Source organism: Doryrhamphus excisus, linkage group LG5, assembly GCF_037039965.1.
Source record: "Doryrhamphus excisus strain RoL-2023G ecotype Guam linkage group LG5, RoL_Dexc_Guam_v1.1, whole genome shotgun sequence".
Taxonomy (NCBI): domain Eukaryota; kingdom Metazoa; phylum Chordata; class Actinopteri; order Syngnathiformes; family Syngnathidae; genus Doryrhamphus; species Doryrhamphus excisus.
This window is the reverse complement of record NC_136361.1, coordinates 11,570,393-11,592,533: the sequence shown is the minus strand read 5'-3', so window position 1 is coordinate 11,592,533 and position 22,141 is coordinate 11,570,393. Positions and strand designations below refer to the sequence as shown.

The 22,141-nt window shown below is 43.6% G+C and overlaps 1 protein-coding gene across 1 annotated transcript in view; it reads left to right on the top strand.

Moving 5' to 3' along the window:
• Nucleotides 1–2,211: 2,211 nt before the first annotated feature.
• The window catches only part of LOC131105167 (ubiquitin-conjugating enzyme E2 E2), a 34,462-nt gene continuing 14,532 nt past the window's right edge, over nt 2,212–22,141 (top strand). The window contains exons 1-3 of the mRNA XM_058053018.2: nt 2,212–2,377; nt 5,449–5,632; nt 8,008–8,058. Coding sequence (XP_057909001.1) covers nt 5,457–5,632; nt 8,008–8,058 — 227 coding nt within the window. The 5' untranslated portion in view covers nt 2,212–2,377; nt 5,449–5,456. The remainder of the gene's footprint in view (nt 2,378–5,448; nt 5,633–8,007; nt 8,059–22,141) is intronic.

Genomic DNA, 22,141 nt, shown 5'->3' with positions numbered 1-22,141 from the left:
TGGTCTGAAACATGTCAATGTGACCAACTGTATAGACGTGCAAAGCCACGTCCAGCCCCCCCAAAGCCACGACCAGAAATAGAGAGCCGGCAGGCCAAAGGACAACCACTCTCCAAGACTGGCGAGAGACCACACCCCATGGTGGCAGATAGGCATCAGGGGCAACACAGCAGTGGGCTCAGAGTGGCCCCCACCAACAAGAAAGAGGCCCGCCATCCACCACCAAGGAGCAGGGCACAGCCCACCCCAGGAGACCCTACACCCGGCCCCCGACATGTGATCGCCCCGTCCAGGGACAGAGGAGGCATCAGTCTCCACCACAAGAAGGCCCAGGCAGCAGAAGTGGAACACCCAGCACCCCTCCCTCCCTCATTAAAAAATGCATACATAAGTAAATTACTATAAATAAATAAAAGCACACACACTAACACCATGGTTGCTACCTCGACACCTGGAAGCCGCTTCATGATGACACCACAAGGCACAGACAAGTTGGACCCTGGTGTCCTAAACCCACAACCCAGATCCCGAGCCGCAGAGAACACGGACCTCTACGGAGCATGAAGAGACCTGGCCAGCCCCCTCCCTCCACCACAACAGCAGGATGACCTCCAGGCAGACAAAGGAGGAGGTAAGGAGGGAAGCCAGAAAATGGGCAAGCGGGCAGACGAACGGACGAGCAGCAAGGCAATCCACCACGCCGGCCGACTGGCCCACTGGGGAGCAAATGCCCAGACAGGGAGCACCAAGCTGAGAAGTTGAGACCAGCCGCCGGGCCCCACTATCCACCGAAAGACCCTCCTACACCAAAAACTTCTTATCTGCACGGTTGCACTAAATTTCCCAGTATGTGTTTATGTTTACCATGCTTATCACACCATTAAGAAATGCAGTTGAACAAATAGCGTCGCTACAATGCACAGTGGTGATGAATAAGTATAAAGAATAATAGCCTCATGGACATTTATAGCTGTTTATGGCAGTTATTTCGCTATTAGCACTTCAATTCATTGGACACTCAGCGCTTCAATATTTCACCCCTCACCAATTATTGTCCCACATTGCAAAAGCTTTTCTTCTTCTCTTTGTTTTGTGAGTATTACAAATACTTATCTAATGGTTAGTTTTCTTTATTTTGCCTTTATGAGCCTGCCAAATCTGAGGATTCAAGACACGGCTTGAGGGCCAAAAAGTCACACATTCAAGTCCAGCGACATAAGAATAATAAAAAAATCATATGAAGAAATTGTGACACGTCTTTAAAGCAAGACATGAACCCCTCAAACACAACACAAGAGCAAAAATGCCAATTCAATAAAAAATTCCACACAAAACTAAAACTACATAGACGGCCACAATGTACCTCGATGGGCATTATACAATTGTTTGCGATACTGTGTTTGGTTAATAATTAGGTACAGTGGCCATCAGAGGCCTTCATAGTGTCACCTAACCAAGTAAACTGCTTACCTGACAAACTAAGTCACAATTAGCAAAAAGCTAGCTCACTTGTTCTACATAGCATACCTGTATCTTTAGCTAGCACCATTGGACTTCTCATTGAATATTATTGAATTTATTTCTCGTATTTCTTTCCAGGTTCTGCTATGCAGGATCATGTGACAATGAACTTTTTGGCTTTGTGGTTTGGAAATGAAACTGTTTTTTTCCTAAGAGCCAAGTATGCAGACGGTGTGACGTAACAAGCTTTAGCTCAGCGGTCACTTGAGTCTCGAAAAGTAAGCGGAGGAGGCCTGGAGCACTTAGATGTTTTACAGCGAGACAGGCCTGCAAAACAGCGGCCACGCGAGTCCCGAAAAGTGAGCGGAGGAGGCCTGGGGCGCTTGAATGTTTTACAGCGAGAGACGGGCCTGCTGCATGTTCTGCATGTATTGCATGTGTGAGTGTCACAGTCACTGTGCATGGATGGAGGAGGGCCACCATGCATTCATGCTGTGTGCACTGCAGCAAAGCAGCAGTACAAAAACAACGGCACGCACACAATCATATGCTTTGCTCAACGCTAACCTCCATGCATTAACCATTGCATAGCAACAACTCGGTAACTGGCATCAGGATGATGTCTTTTGTCGTCAGTGTTTTAACTGATTCATTAACGCGCGCGCGCGCGCCCGTGTGGCCTCCTCGTGCCGGCTGCCCTAGCCACAGGAGCGTGCGCAGACCTGTGTGCACGCGCCCGGGCCGAACGTGATCGGGAGCGCGCGCGGAGGCGGTCCGGGGCTACCTCGCTTCTGTCGGCTGTTTGCTGCCTCCGCGCTTTAAATATCCAGGACGCCGCCGTGTGAGGAGCCTCTTCTCTCGCCTAGCTTGGGATTAACCACGCCGCATCGCAGCATCGACGGCCGAGCGCCAGCAGGTAACATTCGGAGGCGAAAAAGTCAGCAAATGTCCGGTGAAAAGTGGCGTTTTTTTCTCCGTCCGACGCCGAGGAGGAGGCGAGAGGGGGGAGGTGGATGTGTGGGACTTGCCTCCCTTTGTGCCGAGGCAGGGTCACAATGTGGACACTGACTCAGGCGGCGAGGATCGACTCAGCCGGCCCTGCCGATCACCGTCCTCCCATCAGCCGCGCCGTCGGCTCCTTGGAAGAGGGTCCAAACATAAACGCCTTCTTTTATGCGTCTTTTCGTTAAGTTTCCAACTCAGAGGCCCAATTTCCCCCCTTGTTGCCTTTAAACCCCCCAGCGGCGATGGAACGCACCCTACTTTTAGCGTCCTAACGCTAGCTAGCTCCCCGTGACGTTCATGGACTGCTCGGTTTCCTGTCCCCGGTCGACCCCCATTGTGTGCAGTACCCCCACAATGCAGCGGCTCCGCGCTTATGAGCGGCGTATGGCGACGCGCAGGCACCGTAACAAGCATCGGTGCTTGTTTTTGGGGAGGTGGGAGGTATCATAACCTCGACGTCCACTGATCAGGCGAACATTTACGTTTGAGTGGCGATGTCTCCCAACGCCATGAAACGCCCCCTCCGCTAACCCCGGGAAAGGCGAGCTGTTGTCCACTTTAGATTTATCCGTCAGATAGCTTACACGAGTGTAAATATATACGGCAATATTTTAATATGTATGCCCTCGGATATCCTTGTCATGGCAGACTCGTTTTTAATCGCCTGCCAAAGGGCTCAAATTGAGGTTCATGACGTCTTCACAGTTGGTCTGCTAATGTGTCACGAATGCTTTTTTACATGCTTTTACGTTTAAACGAACCTAGCTACTCCCCCAAACACAACATCTCCTGCCAGATGTGACCATTCTTATAAATGGGGGGAAATGTGCACAAGTATGCATGATTATTGAGCACAATTGTATCCCGCTGGGCATCTTTTGGATCTTTACCATACATTCTTATAACGCCACTGGATCAAAGCACAATTCGGATGGCTTCCACCCATGAAAATATATACATAAAAAAAAATGTGACCACCTCCATCTCATCCATGTTTGCTTGTTTTTGTTCAGCTTTTGTTTTGCTTAAGGAATATGACAACACAATGTTATAAACATCACAATCTCAATCTACACAAACATGTGATCTAATTTATAAATATCAACAGTTCATATATTTCTTTACTTAACAAGGTGCATTTTACCCAAGGACACGCTACACTGTTTGCATGACGGCAGACGCTTCCTCCTCACTCTCTGTCCCCCAGCACACCTTGCCGCCCACGACAGCAGAGCCAACTCGCTCTGACCATTGCACAACTTAATTTACTTTTTTACTTGATGGATTATTTTGTTTTTCTATTAAAAAAAGTCCCCCATCTACTGTCCTTCTGGAACTTCTTGTCAGACAGACCACTGGAAGTTTCTTAAAGCAGAACAACACAATGAGTACTATAATGATAATACAAACAAAAAACAGTGTGATTTCTTCCAAACACAAGCACGTGGCCCTGAAGATTAGTTCATGACATCCCAGACACAGCATACCCTGCCAAATGTAATGAGGTCTTATTACAAGAGCTGCTTTTTGATGGGCAGTGATGACCCGCTGGACGTCTTCTGGGTCTTTCCCATAAACACAAATGGATCGAAGCACATTTAGTGTTATTTCTGTAGCTAATGATGATGTTAAAACCAATCTTTCAGCGATAAATTAAGCGAAACTGAAGGACATATCAAGTAGTTATAAACCCACACTGTACTGCACTGCACATTTTGGCTCCATCGGCCATATAAAATAAACAGAATGTTGTAGACAGCTGACAGCTTAAATGATTGCCTCTCTGACGGTGTCAATCAAAACTGAGTTTTCATATTTTTGTAAAGCCAGGATTTTGGACACACCTCTTGTGTTGGATTATATCTCATGAAGTGTTTGGTGCGTTATTCTATTGTCTGTATGTTTTAACAAAGTCATTCGTTTGTTTCCAGCTGCTTCATCCAGCTGCACATCTGTTCAACTAATACGCTCCAATCTGTGGCTTCCCAGCTTTATTATCCTCCCAGATTTACCTGAATTGATCAAAACAGGGTGGATTTGGGCATTTTGTTTACAGGTCAATGGTGTTTTGGAGACAAAGAAAGGCAAACGTTTAAAAACTCGTATGAAAAGGCATGTTTTTGAAAAGAAAATTATTGGTGGACCACAGCCCTGCATTCTTCCTATGACACCACTTATTTGTCCAATTGAATCACAGAATTTAGCAGACTTTTTTCAACTACAGTACAATGTAACATAAATTGTCCATTGTTGTGTAGATGCACATTTATTTGTGTCTGCCGTAAATATATTTGGGGCAATATGTTCACCCTCACTCATTAACACATTATAATGGGACTCTGGGATTAGTAGGTGGTGGTATGCATTGTAGTTTGGTAACGCCTTATATACACTTGGCTTGCCTGAGTATAAGAAGACATAGCATGAGGGATTCGTTTTGCCTACTTAGCGACTTTGGTGCTACATCTACCGAGTAATGGACTCTTCTAGATGCTCTTTTTCCAAACAAGGGGATCTAGTGTAAGGGACTTTGGGAGACACTGACACAAAAGCAAGTTTCCCGCTTCTCCAAACCAAAGTTTTAATAGTTCCCGTATTTTATTTTTCATGAAAAAGCAAAAGTTCTGGATAATATCTCGGATTTTCAAATGCAGATGTTGACTCTTGACATGAAAGCATGAGTTGCTCTCTCAGCAAGGAGCGAGTGGTGCTGTGGGCCTCCCCCCACCCCGAAAGCACCCAGGGGCGGCTCCGTCTTGTTTGACAATAAAACAAAAAGAAGCAACTGAAGAAAGATAATTTGTATTTCTAAACATATTTCTTTTGCTTATTATGCTTTTTAATCACTTGTTGTCATTACAATTACATGCAAATGCATGATGGCCAATTTGACAATGACATCATTATGCACTAATAGATCACAATGTTTTTGTGTTGGCTGTGATGGCGTGACATGACCTTTTGTGACTTTGTTTTTTCCAGGGCCCACGATGTCCAGTGAAGTGCAGAGACCGGACGACAGCCCCAGCACCAGTGGGGGAAGCTCTGACATTGAACAAAGGGAGTCCGTCCCGCCGGAACAGGAGCGCGAGCAAGCACAGCCCAAAAAGAAGGAGACCAAGATTTCGAGTAAAACCGCTGCTAAACTTTCAACTAGTGCCAAGAGGTAAGACCCCCCCCCCCCCCGTAGTGTGTCGGATACACAGGGTTGTTTGTTAAAATAAAAGGCCTCTCCCCCCTCGGTGCCCTGAGGGTGTTGGGCTATATAAAAAGCACTGTAGTCCCAAAGGCATTGTCGTTTCAAACATGCCTGCTATTTAGTGGAACTGTAAAGCCGTTGGAAAGGAGGCAACAGTTTCATTGCCCTCATTGGAAAGATATTTCCAATCCAGGCTAATTGATAGAATGGGTGCGCTTCCTCTATGTCTTGCTGCGCCTCACTTTAAAGACAGACATGGCTTTTTATTCACTCGTTCTCCTTTTTGTGTGTATGTCTGCTGAGCTGGGTTTAGAGTGGCCTTCAGCCTTCAACAACATGGAGCTGTAATTCTTTTTATGTTTTTAATTCAACCCTGAGCAGTTGGCTTTCTTTTTCATGAATGATATCTTGATCAGTCGCAGAAAATGTCTCGTTGCCATCCTTGGCATCAAGTGAAAATAAACCTCTGTTAAGATCACGCTGCAAGGACCAGGCAATGAGTTGAAACATTCCACGCAGTCATTGATGACTTTTGATATCTGTCTGTAAACCACATGAGAGTGGATGGACAGGTTTAATCGTGACACAATTGTCATTTGATGATGCCAAGAAGCGATAATGATCTGATTGATTTCCTCTCTTCAACAAAATCACCTAGCTATTTTGCACTGCATTAGGTACACCTGCACAACCCGGTGAGAACCACATGTGAAACTTTCCTGTGCTATGTATATGTTTCAAATGCTGTACTCTTGTTTTACATGATGTAGAACTGCTCAGTACCATTGTTCGCTCTTTCTTCAATGTCAGAAATGAGTGTCTAAACCACAATGAGGCAACAATGGGGAGATGTTCCATTACAGATTAACCAATATATTAACCAATATTCATCCAATTATATCCAATGTACCTGTTTGAGGGGGGCGTGTCTATGCTGCTCTGAGTGTTGAGGGTTTGGTGCCGACCCTGGAACCATGATCAAGTGCAACAGAGTAGGCGTGGTCAGGGGATGAGGCTGTGAGGGTTTTGACAAAGAGGAGCAGCAGCCAGCTTTACCCTTTAGGCAACCTTGAGGTTTTAAGCCATATTATGAAATACACTTGTCTCAAATTTATTACCAATACATTTATTTATTGGTAAGAAACTTGTAAACTTTTCTAATGGGATGTCAGACTCTGCACACATTGCTACAAAATCTTCAAGAAACGGTAATGCCCGTGCTTGTCATTAAGGAAGATGTAGTCACCCATGCAATTCCAACTGCATTATGGAAGATCTTTTTATGATTGTGATCTTATTTTGAAGGACTGTCACGGAAGTGTGTTCTGTGTGTGTGGACAATGTGTTCAAAAATAAACGTGCCTCTCATATTTTTTCATTCAGAATCTGCGCGTCTTCATCGGACATTGTAAGACGTTCCCTACATTATATTACAACATGGTGAAAATATACTCATCAAGCCCAAGTTGAGCACACAACCACTTAGCTTGCTAAATTAAGCTAACCCCTGCTAGCTTCCATTCACGCTCTGTAAGAGGACATTCAGCGAACTTTCGCTGGCATTAATTGCCATTTCAAACTATTAAGGTCAGGGAGGTCCGCCGAGTAAATACTTTCCCACACAAACGTTCCTTGGCTTCACGATGACAGCATTTCATTCATCTTATGTCTTCGACGTGGCACGCAGTCATCAACTCGAAATGTTTATCATTTATACTGGTATTCTTATCTATTGGAAGAACCTATTCTGGTATGTAAAAACCGTATTACTCACTGTACTGAAGTTTTGAGTGGATATATATATATATATATATATATATATATATATATAGAGAGAGAGAGAGAGAGAGAGAGTCCGTCATGCCTCAGCAGGTAGTGTTGTCTGGACGTCAGTTGTTCCGCGTGTATTCCGCCATGACCGTTAAAAGGTTCCACTTGGGAACAGCCGGTGTTTGCCGTCCTGCTTTTAAAGCGTGCAGAGTGAGGTTTTTTTGCCATGTTCAACACATCTGTGAAATAGTCTGTTAAGGTTTTGACTGGCAGATAAACAAGCATGGATTACTGGTGGACACGACGTGGTGTAACGGAGGTTTCAAAATAAAGACTCTTATGTTTCTGTGTGAACAAAGGGAGTAGCGTCACATAACTCCAGCTACAAGTGTTTTTGAATGTGTACAGCAGAAAAATCAAATAACATGGTAACCCAATGCCGTCTACACAGTCTGTAAAACAGCATATTTATTGTGCCAGCCGTGTTTTTAAAAGATGGTATTCACTGTGTTCATTCAGACCTTGACAGAGACCATTAAATACGTCTAAACGCTGATAATGTCTCTTTTCAGGATTCAGAAGGAGCTTGCTGAAATTACATTAGACCCCCCTCCAAACTGCAGGTAAGAAGCTCTTATCTGCTCCCTAATGTGTGTGTTGATGCGCTGGCCTGCACAATGCTGCTGTTTGTGTGTGATGATCTCAGCTGATTTAGACACACACACACACACGCAGCCTCTTTCGATTACAGTGTTATGGTTGCAGTGAGAGAGTAGTAAATGAGCTGCGGTGTCACTTTAAAGCCGGTTTCAATTCATGTAGCGTTCACCCCAACCCCCCTTCCCCCCTCTCCTTCCTTGCGCTAGCGGGGGATTTAGCACAGACAATGGTTATTGTGTGATGTCGCACCGCCTCTCGGGCCTTTTGAGGAAGAGAGATGTTGCTGGTGAGCGAGCGGCGGCGGCCACATGTGCATCCGTCTTCCCCTTGACGTGACAGCGGGAGCGGGCCTTGGGGAGGCTGTGGAGGAAGACGCTTTTTATCAGCTTCGATAACACAAAGTGACGCCGCCTTTTGTCGCTGGTACTCGAGATGAGAAACTCGTCTGCTTGGTGCAAGATTGTCTGAGACGATGATGTTAATGTTTTCCGACCGTCTTCGGCTTTGTTCTCGGGGCACCTGCTTCAAATGATTAAGACAAACAGTTTGTATGAGTCATCAGGCCATTTGGAATGGCTGCGCCCTCGACGGCCTTGTTTATTGCATGAATTAATCACCTCCGCCGGGTCTCGTCAGTCGGCCGCCATCATTAGTGGTAAACAGTGAGCTAACCTTTTCACTGCAGCCCAGTTTGTTATGGTACTCGAGGCAAAAGGCATGTTGTTTTCCTCGACGACTCTATTTCAGACCCCCAAATCCAAATGCACCCCTTTAAAAATAAAACTAGGTAGGCTCACATGAAGGATTTGGCTGGAGGACACAAGTAAGTAATTTGAAAGTAAAATAATCGCCAGAGGAGATTTCACAGTCATCACAGTCTTAGTGGAGGACGAGTTGCCTGGGAAACAATTAAGCTTTCTCAAGATAATCCCTTACAGCGTGTGTGTTCCCACACACTCCAAATTATACCTTCATATAATAATTGCTTTGCAGAGATATATACAAATAGATTACACCTTAACAACCATGTCGGGAAAGGCGCTATATTTATCGGGCAAATGGTGCTGGCACGCGGGAGACAGCCTCTCTTGTTTGTATGCCGTGCACCTCCCGCTCCCGGCCAGGCTCGCCTGAAAGGTTATTCATTTCAGCGGCTGCGACAAATGGAGTCACAGGCTGTTGGCCTTCTTCAGCAGGCAGGAGGAGAGTCGCGCTAAAGAGATCCACTTGGGAGCGTTACACAAACGCAGCACCAGGCGGGGGGCAGTTGATTTATGTCATTTCGTCTCGACAACCTCTCCACTTTGTCCTGGCTGCCTCAGCACAATGTCCTCATCATGCAGTTGAAATCTCTGGTCTGCTTTATCATCTTATCAACATCTGTGATGTGGTCGGAAAGTGGTGTTTTCCTCTGCACAATGGGGAGTTTCGGATTGTGCCGATGTGTCATCACTGAACAACTGCTGCCTACAGTTACCGAGCCACGCTTTTTCACTTCCGAATTTGGATGTCTACCAATTGATACCGGAGCTCTGTTTGCTAATATGCAACCACGCCACAAGAATATCGGCCAGCGTAGCAGTCTCCACACACATGCAAGTGCTCTGCCTGATGCATTCAAGCCTGAACCGTTAACACAGAACTCTTATCATCGCACATAACTTCCTTGTTGCTACGTTATCACTAACTTCGGCAAGTGCAGTGCAAGTGTTTGTTTATGTTCAAAATAACTTGAAAAGTTCTGAATGGATTGGGATGAAATTTTCAGGAATCAGTCCCCAGAAAATGGGGACTAATACAATTTTGAGGGTGATCCGAATCACCGTCTGGATCCACAAATTTTTAAAAAGTATTCTTTAACATTGTGAAATAGGGCCATTTTCAGGATTTGTGCATTTAACAGCAGAAGTTTCCAACAGGTCCTACAAAATATCAAATACTGATCCAAAAATCTGTAGGATTATTATTTTTGGTGTGAATCTCAGGCTTATTGATTCAATATGAGGCTGTAATAAACTCCTCTTTTCGGGTAGGCGTGATATTAATGACCCGGAGGTTTTGTGTCGTGTTAGATTCTGATGTCCTATTTGGTGTTTGCTGATGCTCATTTGGTTGTCTTTGCTGATGTTCTTCAAGCTATGGTTGCCAATAAACACAATAGCATAGGCTTGACTCATTGATCAGAAATCTCTGCAGGGGATTTCTGTTATGTGATTTACACAGGTATGGACACCCATCCATACCTGCAGTATCTAATTCAATGAAGCATGTAAAGGAGACATTGGGTACCCCACCTGTATTAATATATAATGTAAGCCTGCAGGATAGATTAGGTCATTTTGTTTGGACTGTCTTCACATTCCGTGTACGTCTTCAGTGTACAGTTCTTGAGAACTTCACATTTCCTTCCTCCATTTTGACACATTTATGGTATTTTTATGTTAATGACATTGTAATTAAACAACTCCCCTACAAAGTAGAGCAACAAGAACAATCGTCGCCCACTGAGCGTTTTATAATGCACGAGGTAAGCCAGAATATGTGAATTGGTGTTTGGCGAAAGGCTGAACTGCTAACAGAAGTGGGGGAATAGTCATTTATGGTTTGTTGAATTAGTTTGTTAGTTAACAGTGTCCTTCCTTCTTCAGAGGTCTCCTTCTTCATAGTCACCACACACAGCCATAAAATTGTACGTCCGGTTATGATCGAGGCTTTAGTTTGTCTCCCGGTTGGTGGAAACATTGCCCCCCTTCCTCTGGCCCTTGCCTCTTCTACTCTTGTTAAATGAGTGCTGCAATGACAAAAAGCTTGTACTTGAAAATGGCTTGATCATAAGTACCGGTAAATCATGTGACAGAGATTGTTTTGAGTGTAGCAGATCAACAAATTACATCCTTAGAACATGACAACAGAGCAACGAGCGCACAGTTTCCACTGGGCGACCCACTCACCCGTTTTTTACTAAATACATGACAAATTCAGGAAGATGTCCCAGTGGGATACATTGTGGACATCTGCATTCATGCTTGTTGATTGAATCTCATTAGGAAATGTACCAGGGTGGATTCTATATCATGCCTGTTGTTCATGTTTTGTATTCCAGTCGACATGTATTCTCACATCATGCACCTCCGTTTATGCCCCCAACCCCACACCCCATGCATACACACACACACACGCATCCCAGTATACGCTGCTCTTTATTTTTGTGGTTGTCTATAGATGCGTGTATCAGGATGCGCTGCGGCTTTAGGTCGTTAGTCTTTCCGGTTTGTTAAGTCTATCCACTCGTGCAAAGGCTTTAAGCTTCCGCAAAGTAAGACAGACGCATTCGGAGCTCTGCACTGCTTCCATCCAAACAGACAGTCGTGTCGTGTTCCAGAAGCAAAGTGGGTTTTCAGAGAAAGGCCTTTAAAAAATCTAGGCAGCAGATGAATCCACACAAGACAAGGTGGATCAGTGTATTTTTACTCTCATCCACCTGTTTCTATGTACTTTTACAATTGGCACCTGAAACACCTTCAGTGGGAAATTGAGGACAAACCTTTAAAACGTTCCTAAAAGGGGGAAGTGTAAAATCTGGCAGCTCAGTAAAAAGTAAATGTGACTGTGTGGAGCGGGGAAACAGATCAGCTTTTGGTGATGTGGACTTTACCATCCCTTCATTTACATTTGGGTTAAGGTCAATATTCCGGCTTCTGGAACATTTGGAATAACCTGTTTAAATGTGTGAAGTGACCAAAAAAAAAGCACAGACAATGTCATTTCCGCAATGTGCGTCATTTCCGCTTCTTCTTTCTGTATCCAAAAACAACAAAACGATCACAGCAGCTCATAAACGTCTTTGGGGTTGGTACTGACCCACCATCAATGCTTGACACTATTCTGTCTCACTTTTTTCATTGCAAGTCGAGCCAGAGCTGTGCCATTTATATCCATGCAACACTCACCAGAGCCCCCCGGACACTTTGGGTGAAAGTGTGTGTGTGTGTGTGTGTGTACAAACCTTGCTTTGCGTAATTTCTCACTCACCTTCTGATAGATTTCGCTAACTCTGTACTTTCCATCATCTATAAAAGCTTCCTGTATTTCACCACACTAGCTAAGTTGCTTGTTTTGTCCTCACTCCAAAAGTGTGGAGTTTTGTGTGTCGCCATGTTTACAAGTCGTTCCTGCCACAGACACAGGGTTCCTTTCAAATAGAACATGAACAGAACACAAATCAATGTTGCTTTCGATCGGGATATGCTGATAGACATATATGTATATGACCCAATACTTGAGTACCCAGCAGTTATAGTCGGATTATTGTCGTTAACATGGCCATGTGGAACCGGGTTGTTGCTAATATTCCAGTTATGATAGGGTATCTGACTGCATGTAAACATAGTCCATGTGTCATGATATGAGTCTTGTTTAAAAACCTACAAACCTTAATCCATATAATTCAATGAAAAGTAAGCTTACCTGTGGCACTGTGTAGAACTGTGTTTGAACTGTGTTCAAAGCAAGCCCATCTATTCCTGTTGTTCAGGGCAGCAACTTTTGCAACATTAGAGCTGTTTCTTCTCATCTAAGTCCCATTCCTGGACAAACTCCCCTAACTCACTTACAATGTTTTCACCTATGTGTTCCACCAGAAAAAAACAGTTGTTTGCTCTGATGTCTCCGCAACCACTGTACCATGCTTGTGGGGCGCCAATACAGTGCGCCATGGTGCACAGTCGCCGAAAACACATCATCACCTCTCATCACCTTTTGTTTGAAATGATCATTTCTACCGGTAGAAGTAATTTTCTTACCATTGGACAAATTTATACCGGGATACAAGTCTATAAAAACATTTCACACAACACTAACACCAATTGATGATCATAATGGATGACATCCCAGAAACTCTTTGATTTTTAGAAACATTTTGTTGTCTTTGTGTTGAGCATCAAATATCAGCGTTTTTCCATGTTCCCAAACATGAATGCAAGATTAATGCTAATCATCATCCACTGTTCTCCTGTCCTCTAACTTATCCCCTGTTGACGGATCATCTTCATGCCTGTGGCGGCTCTATGTTGGTTTCGGGTGCGAGGGGATGATGCGAGTGACACAGCCAGCATCACTCCTCACAGCAGCGCCATTAAGCACAGCAGGCACGGTTATCAATATTCATGACAGGGAGGAGGGGGGGGTGAAGACCGGAGGAAACTGGGCTCAGGGTGGATGGTGGGGGGTGTCTCTTTCAGGAAATCCTCCTGGGTATTCACCGGTGTTCAACCAACCGTGCCGTCCCACTGTAGTGATTTTTGGGTCGGATTTGTAAGATGCGATGAGGCAGGAAAACAAGGGAAAGGGAATTCTGTTCGGTTTCAGCAGCCTTTGACCTGGGATGATTGATTGGTGTTCCACACAGACACCATTTCCTTATGAATATTGATGAATCTCAGCCACCCCTCGGCGCGTGTGATCCTGATGTGACCTTGACCTTTTTAGCGGAGCTTTTATCCTTTTGAATGCAAAATCATAGGGAATCACTTGCTTCCCAACGGGGAATAACAGAAAAGGCTGGCTTTTGGCAAAATAACGGCCCACGGTCCACATCCCCATGCCTGTCCCTGACTGGCCTGCGTGAGGAAAATAAAATTCAAATAAGTTCATGCATGGATGAAAACGACAATGCTTTTACAGTGGAACCTTATTTAGTGTCATTAATCTCTTCCAAAAGGTCCGACTCCAACCGAAACGTACACCGACCAAATCCATTTTTCCAGTTTCCAATCAATGCGATTAATCCTGTACGGACACCTAAAAATGGTAACACAAAACACGTTTTTATAGTTTTACATGGAGAAAACGATTGTATTTGAGTGAGGAATGAGAGGGATAAATTAACATTTATCACCACTTCTACCTTGATTGATGACGAAGACGGCGATGAGACGGCAAGATCCACACAGACAACACCTTCGTGCTTCGTGTTTTTCACTTCCTTTGGTTCCATTGTGGGTTACTTTGCAGCCGTGACCAATAAGAAAAGCAACGGCTGCTGATGACATCATAGATGGACGCTCCCCTTGGATGTTACAGCACAAGACGTGTGGTCCAGTCCTCAGATAAAAAATGCTGATGGCAAACAAGCATCTTATTGAGCCTTTGTAGTGGAATTGAGAGCTAGGTATCCACTCTAGGGGCTAGCGAGGCCTCATGTTAGTCGGCCAGATAATTATAGTTTTTCATGCTACTACAATAATAATATCGCTGTAACTTGGTTAATATAGAAGTCAGTTATGTAAATAAAACAATGTTGCCATTTGTTTTTGTGAGGGCTTTAGCGCCAAAATAGGTACGCATTTCCCATGACGTCCGTTCTTAGATCATATTAATTTGTTTTCTTGCGCTAGAATTCCCAGAACAGGGGGAAAAAAATTAGGAAAAATTGCAAAAAAGCGCATTAAATAATTAAATAATTTTGTTATTTTACTCTACTTTTATTTGTTTGTTCGTTTGTTTAAAACACAATTTTCACATATTTTTATTTTGTCCTGTTTGTATCCCAGCTTGGCTACAACTAAGCAAGTTACCTGATGTATTGTATTTTTAATGCTAATTGTGCTGTCATTTCAAATATAATGCTTTTCAAAAATGTTCCCAAATTATTGATATCTGGTCAGTATCGTTGATACCAGCCTGTATTTTAAGGCACATCGGATCGGTTAGGACAGAGGTAGGGAACCTATGGCTCGGGAGCCAGGTAGGGCTCTTTTGATGACTGTATCTGGCTCTCAAGCATTTCTTACCACAATAAAAATGTATTTTGCTAACATTTTAAAGTAAACATCACAGAAATGACTGTTAAAAATAATATTAAAAATCAACAACTTTTTTATGCATTTTAATTCGTCCATCTATTTTCTACTGCAATACGGCCGACCATATCCATCTTTCCTGATATTTTCCAGGTCAAACACCAAAACTCGATTATTACTGGGTAATGCGGTAGTCTACCTCGGTCATTGAGATGTCAACATGTAAATATAAACTTTTCTCCTTTAGTCAAATAGTCACCTAGCTAAAGCTGCAGAACCAAGCCTTCTGGCAAAGATGGCCAAAAGAATGAAATATACTGAGTATGGTGCAAAATTATGCAGCAGCAGAAGTTGTATTAATGGCAACAAGTATTTGATTTATTATTAGACACTGCGCTGCTCACGAAAGTGTGCTGGCCACACCCCATTGGCGTGGGGTAGTGTGCCTGGTCTACGTAATTAGAGCCCATTATCTAAAACTGTTGGTCTTACATAAAAATGCACACATTTTATTGCATTCAATGTTTAAAAAATGTATATGGCTCTCACAGATACACATTTTAAAATATCTGGCCTTCATGGCTCTCTTAGCCAAAAAGGTTCCCGACCCCTAGGTTAGGAAATCAGGGGTATCCTACATCACAAAGTGCCGGTCACAGTTTTCAGTTTAGATCAGGCTCCTAACAAAGACGTTTGGTGATGAAAAAATAAATTTCGAACATAGTTGGACACGTGTAGTAATAACATGACAGGACGCCGTATTGTACGCTAAGCGGGTCTGTTGCCAACCTACTGGCTCGCGACCTCAACCCTCAAGTCAGTGGGGATGTGTCGTCGCTGGATGGAGCCCAGGCTACTTATATGAGGCATGTTAGGAATCAGTTACGATGCTATTTACAAAGTTGTAACGACAAGCTACAAGGACAGTCCCATTATAATGTGCTGTGTTTGTGTGTGGGCTTTTTATTCTGTGGCGGTCCAGATGTGTTTGTGGCAGGCAGGACTGTATGTTAAACACAGGACAGCTGAACCAGTGCGAGCTAAGTGAATGAAACTGAATGAAAATTGCTCTGCTTTTTTAAAGAGGGAGAAATAAGTATCATTTACTTCATCTTGTTGGTCTTTTGTGGCTCCTTGGACTCATAATTGCCCAGCCCTACCGTAGAACCTTTCACTTTTTTTCTGTGTACATGTTCTGCTAAAAGTACCAAAAAGTATTTCATAGATCACACCAGATGCTGTTATCTGATTCTGAAAGCACACACAGTTGCTGCAGTATCCTACTCCACTGAGTTCTGTGTGAAACACAAAGGTGAAGAAATGCAGAATTCTCTGTTAGGACTCTGATGCTGCATTTTTGCTGGAGGTGTGTGCGAAAGAAGTTCTTGAAAGGCACATCGACAGAGAGGTGGAAACATGGCGTGAAATGTATTTTAGTACTCATAGAACTCAGCACATCATACAGAGGTGCAGTGTCTTCTGCTAAGTCGTCCTGGTCACCATTTTTTCCACACGCCTCCAGGAAAATCATTTTCTCCCCGACCAGAATCCCTCCCGCCCCCAGCCCATCATTTTCTTCCCTGCACAAGGTTTAGAGCGGAAAAGAAAACATCAGCTCACGTTGAAAGACGGCACGGTGCTCTTCCCCTGACACCAGCCAGACTTTAATTTATCCTTAATGTTTTCCACTGCGGCACTCGTGCGACAGCGCACACGGCCTGTTCTGATTCATGTGTGTCATTGAATCCTCAGTGTTCCCATTCTGAAGGTAGTTTTCTGGTAAACATTTGTCTCGGCCGTTATTAATGGGCTTGCAGGGCACCCGAGCATGAAACATTGAGTGTTGTGGACATTTTTGCCTTTTACACCCACAGTAGCGAGCGAGGTCATTTTAGAAGTCTTTTTGTGGCTGCCACACTGGCAAGCGGAATACATTTTTTGTCAGGTGAATAAGCACAATAGCTTACAAGTGAGTGATCGTTTTGAGATCCTATCGGTCTTTGTCTGCCGTTTCGCAGCACGATGCAGGGGACAAATCACACAAGTGTTGCATCTGCAGTGTTCAGTGTTTCCAACAGGACCGCAATCTATGGGGGCGGGTCTAGATGACGTCTCTTTGCATAATTGGCCACTGCGCATGTACATATCATATTTATGGATGCCATAGTCGACAGCAAGTTAGCAAAAAACATGGAAAGCAACACAAATATGTGTATAACCGTGAATGAACCGTGTTCTGTTGCTTCTTTTTGGAGGGGTTTTTATATCACAAGCAAGATGGAGCCACCTATGAGTGCTCTTAGATGGGCAGGCATTGGGTTGAGGAGAGTGATATGTGCCTTCAGGATAGTCTCCAAACCTGTCCAATAAGCCCATAAAAAGTCACAAGATTGGTTCATAGTAGCTTTTTTGAAAAAAAAAAAAAAACTTTTATGAGTACCGATAGTCCTGCCGTTATAACAAAATTTGCTGGACAATAATTGTCCTACAAATTATTGTTGATAATTGATATTATTGACAACATTTTTTGAGACCAGTATTTCAGTGGCTTGGCTAACTTCTCTAATGGGGTGTCAGCCTCTGCAAAAATTTCCACCAAATTCTCAACAAATTGTAATGCCCGTGCTTGTGGTTAAGGAATATGTACGTATTTGCCATTGTGATTCCAATTGTAGTGTAAGATGTTTCTTATGACACCCTCATTTTGTTTGCACAATTAAAGTGGATATTGCCAACAGTGCTCTTGTTTTGGAGGCGGAAGTGTACGTGTGTATTAAGTGACGGTTCACTGTTGAAGGTTCAGACAATCTTCGGATTAAGAATAAAAAATAAACGTGCCCCTCGCCTTGTTTCACTCGGAACTTGCACAGCATCAGCGGCACGTAAAATGCTGGCTTACAATAACAAGCGGTAAAAGACAACATGGTGTAAACACTCATGCAGTCTGAGTCGCACACACACAGCCACACTAGCATCCTCTGCTAAACACTAAGCTATAAAATACTTCCCACACAAATGTTCTTTCTCCTGAAGATGACAGCATTTAATTCACATGATGTCAATTTCCACAGGACTTCTCGTTTAACAGAAAATTCTGTTTTGAATTGGCCAATTCCATGATTCTGTTAACATGGAAATCATAGGGCTCCGTTCAGCTAATAACTAAAAATAAAAGAATAATGTTTCAAATTCTTACAAAGAAAATCTATAAACCTGGAGTGTTGCAAGTGTGCCACCATTTTCAGCCTGCAACTTGTCCTTTGTTAGGCCGCAGCTCATTCTAAAAATGAAATTGGTTGTTTTGTTATTTAGATCAGATCAAATGGCTGATGTTGAGCCGAATCCGGACCCATGGATGGCCCTGGGTCTCCTTGATCGATAAAACCGAACATTTAAAAGTGAAAGGCCGGACCAATATGGAGGCCTGTCATGATAATGGATAAATTGACTTACCAAATGATTAAAGAAAAAACAGCTAGATAATTAAGATCTGGGTGAATTGACAGAGTGGGCTCTCATCTCTTTCAGTCTGTTTTTGGAGGCGGGGCCACTAGCTGCAGTTGGCCAGCATACGCTCACATCAATGACAACACAATGCCACAAGCACAGTGTGGGAATATTTTGGTTTTAAACAGAATGAACATGTTGAGCACATTAACTTCGACGACAGACATGGACCGTTTTCTCAACGTGAGGGAAAAAAAGTACTGATGGAGGTTCTCGGGCGGCGGCACCTTGGTTCGGATTGCTGAGGTGTTTGGTCGGCAAATATAAACAAAAGTGCAAAATGGTGCGCACCCACCAAGTAGACGATGTCTCTGGTGCCACAATAAATGTGTTGTAGTGGTTCTCACTTATTTTCTGTTGTGCCCCCACAGGTGGACAGAAACATGTTTGTACCCCCCATCCTCCATTTGAAATACTATTGAGAAACTGATCATATCTATTTATACTGTACAGACCAGCGAAATATTTTTTTCTATGTGCTACATCAATACTTTAATTCTGTATTTTCAAATTATATTAATTGTAAAGCGACCTGCCAGCAGATTGCAGGTTTTTTTGTTTTTTCATGCGGGCTGCTGCAAATTCATAAATGTACGGGAAACACTGGTGGGTAGCTAATGCCTCTAATTTATCTCTTTGGCACTTATCAATGTCACCGACATCAGATGTGCAAATAAAGACAATTAACGTTCTTCCTCTCCCCCCACGGTCTGTAGTCGAATGAGCATATCAGATTTCTTGTTGGCGTGATACAAACATGTGGTGTTTGTGTAAAGTGTTTAGGATGTTTGTGTATAGGGTGTTTTGTATAAGACACACATGCACACGCTTATAGTGTTTGTTTACATTACCATCTTCGAGCTGTTTTGTCAATGTTATTGTCCCTTCTTCCTGTTTTTTTTTTAATCAGGTCGGGGTCTATTAGACATACCCTTAGTCCAGCCGATAAAAATTCCAGCCTGTGGGTGCAGGGGTGCAGATATATTGCTTTCAGTTCCTTAAACGGCAAACCAGTCTGGCCTGAATGAATTCCTACAAACCCCACTCCCCCAGCCCCCCACCTGTCTTGTTTGCTACCAAGTAGTTTAGTCCACAGTGTCGAGACAAAGCTACAAAACATATCCTCTGTGACATGAACGATCAACATTATTCTTAGGGATTACTTATTGGATAGTCAATAAATCAGCCTCACCCCATGTGTTGACATTTAATCGGTGAGGAATATACACAAAGAGTGGCCTTTTCCTTCTGCTTTTTTCTAAATCATGTTCTGGGTAATCAAGATCGAAAGGAAGAGACAAAGGCATTCAGCCTCCTTGTCGGACATCCCCACATCCCCGCATCGTGTCACCTTCAAAAAGGCAACGCAAGCTGACAGACCTGTGATTCTAGCCAAACAGATACCGGTGTGTTGTTGTTAAAAATTGAGGACTATTAATATGACACTGCTGGCTGATTTCAATCATTTCCATTACCTTTTTGTCTGGGAGGTGAATCTGTTTTGGTAGATGATTCCCACGTTACGCCCTCGCCTGGCGAACCCACGTGCGTGTCATCCCAAAGCAAAGCAAATGTTTATAATTAAGCGCTCAGAGACTGTGAGCGTTTCCAGGAATTATCTGGAAAAGCACATCAGAGGAGCGGGGCTGGTGTTGTGTTGCCAGATTATGCAAGCCTGCTTTGTGGAGGGTCACCGGGTGTTTATTCATGAAACAGAAGCTTTTTGCTCTTGTCTGCTGCAGTTTGTATGAGTCATGATGCGCTGATGCCAGTGCATGGTAATGATAGATGCTGTGCATTATTCAGCTTTAGCCAGAGGCTGACATTCAGACGTCTGCTTCATGCAGCAGCCCAGATGCCGAGGAGAAAAATGCTTAGTACGCTGGAATCTTTGCAGTGCCTCAGTAGTAGCTGGCTGAGTTAGAAAAAGACGACAAGGGGCTAATAAACACACCCTGTGCTCTATTTACTGATTTGTGAACTATAAACCGACACATGGGCTGCTTCTTCAGTCCATTCAAGAGTTCCTCCAAGCTTCCATGTCAAACCAGAGAGATCCTTGTGTTGCCCCCACAGCTGGAGGGACCGTCTGGTCAGTAATTGCAGTCTTCATTTTAGAGATGGACAATAAAAGGCTGGAGTAAAAAAAACAAACCATGTAATTTGTGACAATAAGACAAGCGTGCGGCAAAAGGTGTCACCTCGGCCTCTGAGCTGCACAGTAATTGGTCTTGGGCCTCTTTCACGGTCAGCGGGAAAGAAGATTGTTTCATTAAAGCTCCTCTTCTGTTAACGTCAACGGCGGGCGCGCCGATAGAAAACGAGATGTGAAGTGAGCGGCAGCGCCATTAGGAGAAGGAGCACCCACGGGGAATGAGCCGGAATAGTAAATAATGCAGATAATGGCTTTATTTGTGCACGGATGTACTCCAAAAGCGCCACATGTACTGGTTCACATTCAATTACAACTACTGATGCTGCTGCTCAGGGGGTTAAAGGGGTGGAAATTTGCTTTAATTCCCAGAAAAATGAATTATTTCATAACACAGAAGTGTTGCTGTGTCTGAGATCACATGGCATCCTTGAGTTATTGGGTGGGTGGGGGCACAGGGCAGTTTAAAGGGGACCTATTATGCTTTTTTCACTTTTCTGACTAGTTGGACTGTTGTATTCTCGTGCACTTTAGTGCCACGCTGTCAGGGAGAACATTCAAGTTTTTTCATGCACGTTTTAGAGAGCATATTGCAGTGCTTTAATGTCGTGTAAGATGCATCTCTGTGAGCCAGAGATGAAACTGTTAATTTCCACCATTATCTAAGACTAGTCAGTGTTTTAAAGTGAAAGATACATATATGCATTGTTCATTGTTCTGTGTGCACTCTATGAACAACACAATAAACACACACAATAAAGGTGATTAAAAGATTCCCTAGGACTTCAGAGACTGAGTCACCAACACGTGGATTTAGGCACTAGATCCCGCGGACTAGTCAGTAAGTCATACTGTTTGGCCATATGCTATCAATGTTTTTTTGGTCAAAAAACTAATTCTATGACAACTGAGACATACAAAAACTGTAGCCATTATCTTATTTACATTATAGCATAGTATTTCTGTTTTTTCGCGTAGTTTCATGTTTACTATTTCTCATCTGTTCTCTGTATTGCATTATTTAAATGACATGTCTTCAGTTTGATTTGGTGGGTTATTTTCTACTGATTTCTCTTATCAATATTTTTGAATGCGGCTCAGTGGACAAGTGGGTAGCATGTCGGCTACAGAGTTTTTCTCCAGGTACTTGGGTGTCCTCCCACATTCCAGTAGCAACTCCAAATTGTCCATAGGTATGTATGTAGATGTGCTGGTGACCAGTCCAGAGTGTACACCACCTCTTGCTGGGATTCAGCTGGGATAGGCTCCAGCATACCCCCGCAACCCTAATGAGCATAAGCGAATATGGATGGAATATCTTTGAAATTGAACTGTACACTGAAATTAGTGTGCTTTGAAAAAGCTGCATTTCCACTCCAGAGTCGTACAAACGCAACGACAACATGTCTTCTATCCTCCACCAGTGATGACGGCAGGAATGATCTCAAGGTGGCCATAAACTGCGACAGATGTGTGCCGAGGTTCGCTCGTCTTTCGCATCGCCACATGCCATTTATCTTTTGACATTTGCGTCAATCGAGCACATTTGAGCGCAGATGAAATAAGTCAGCGGTCGTGATTAAACGG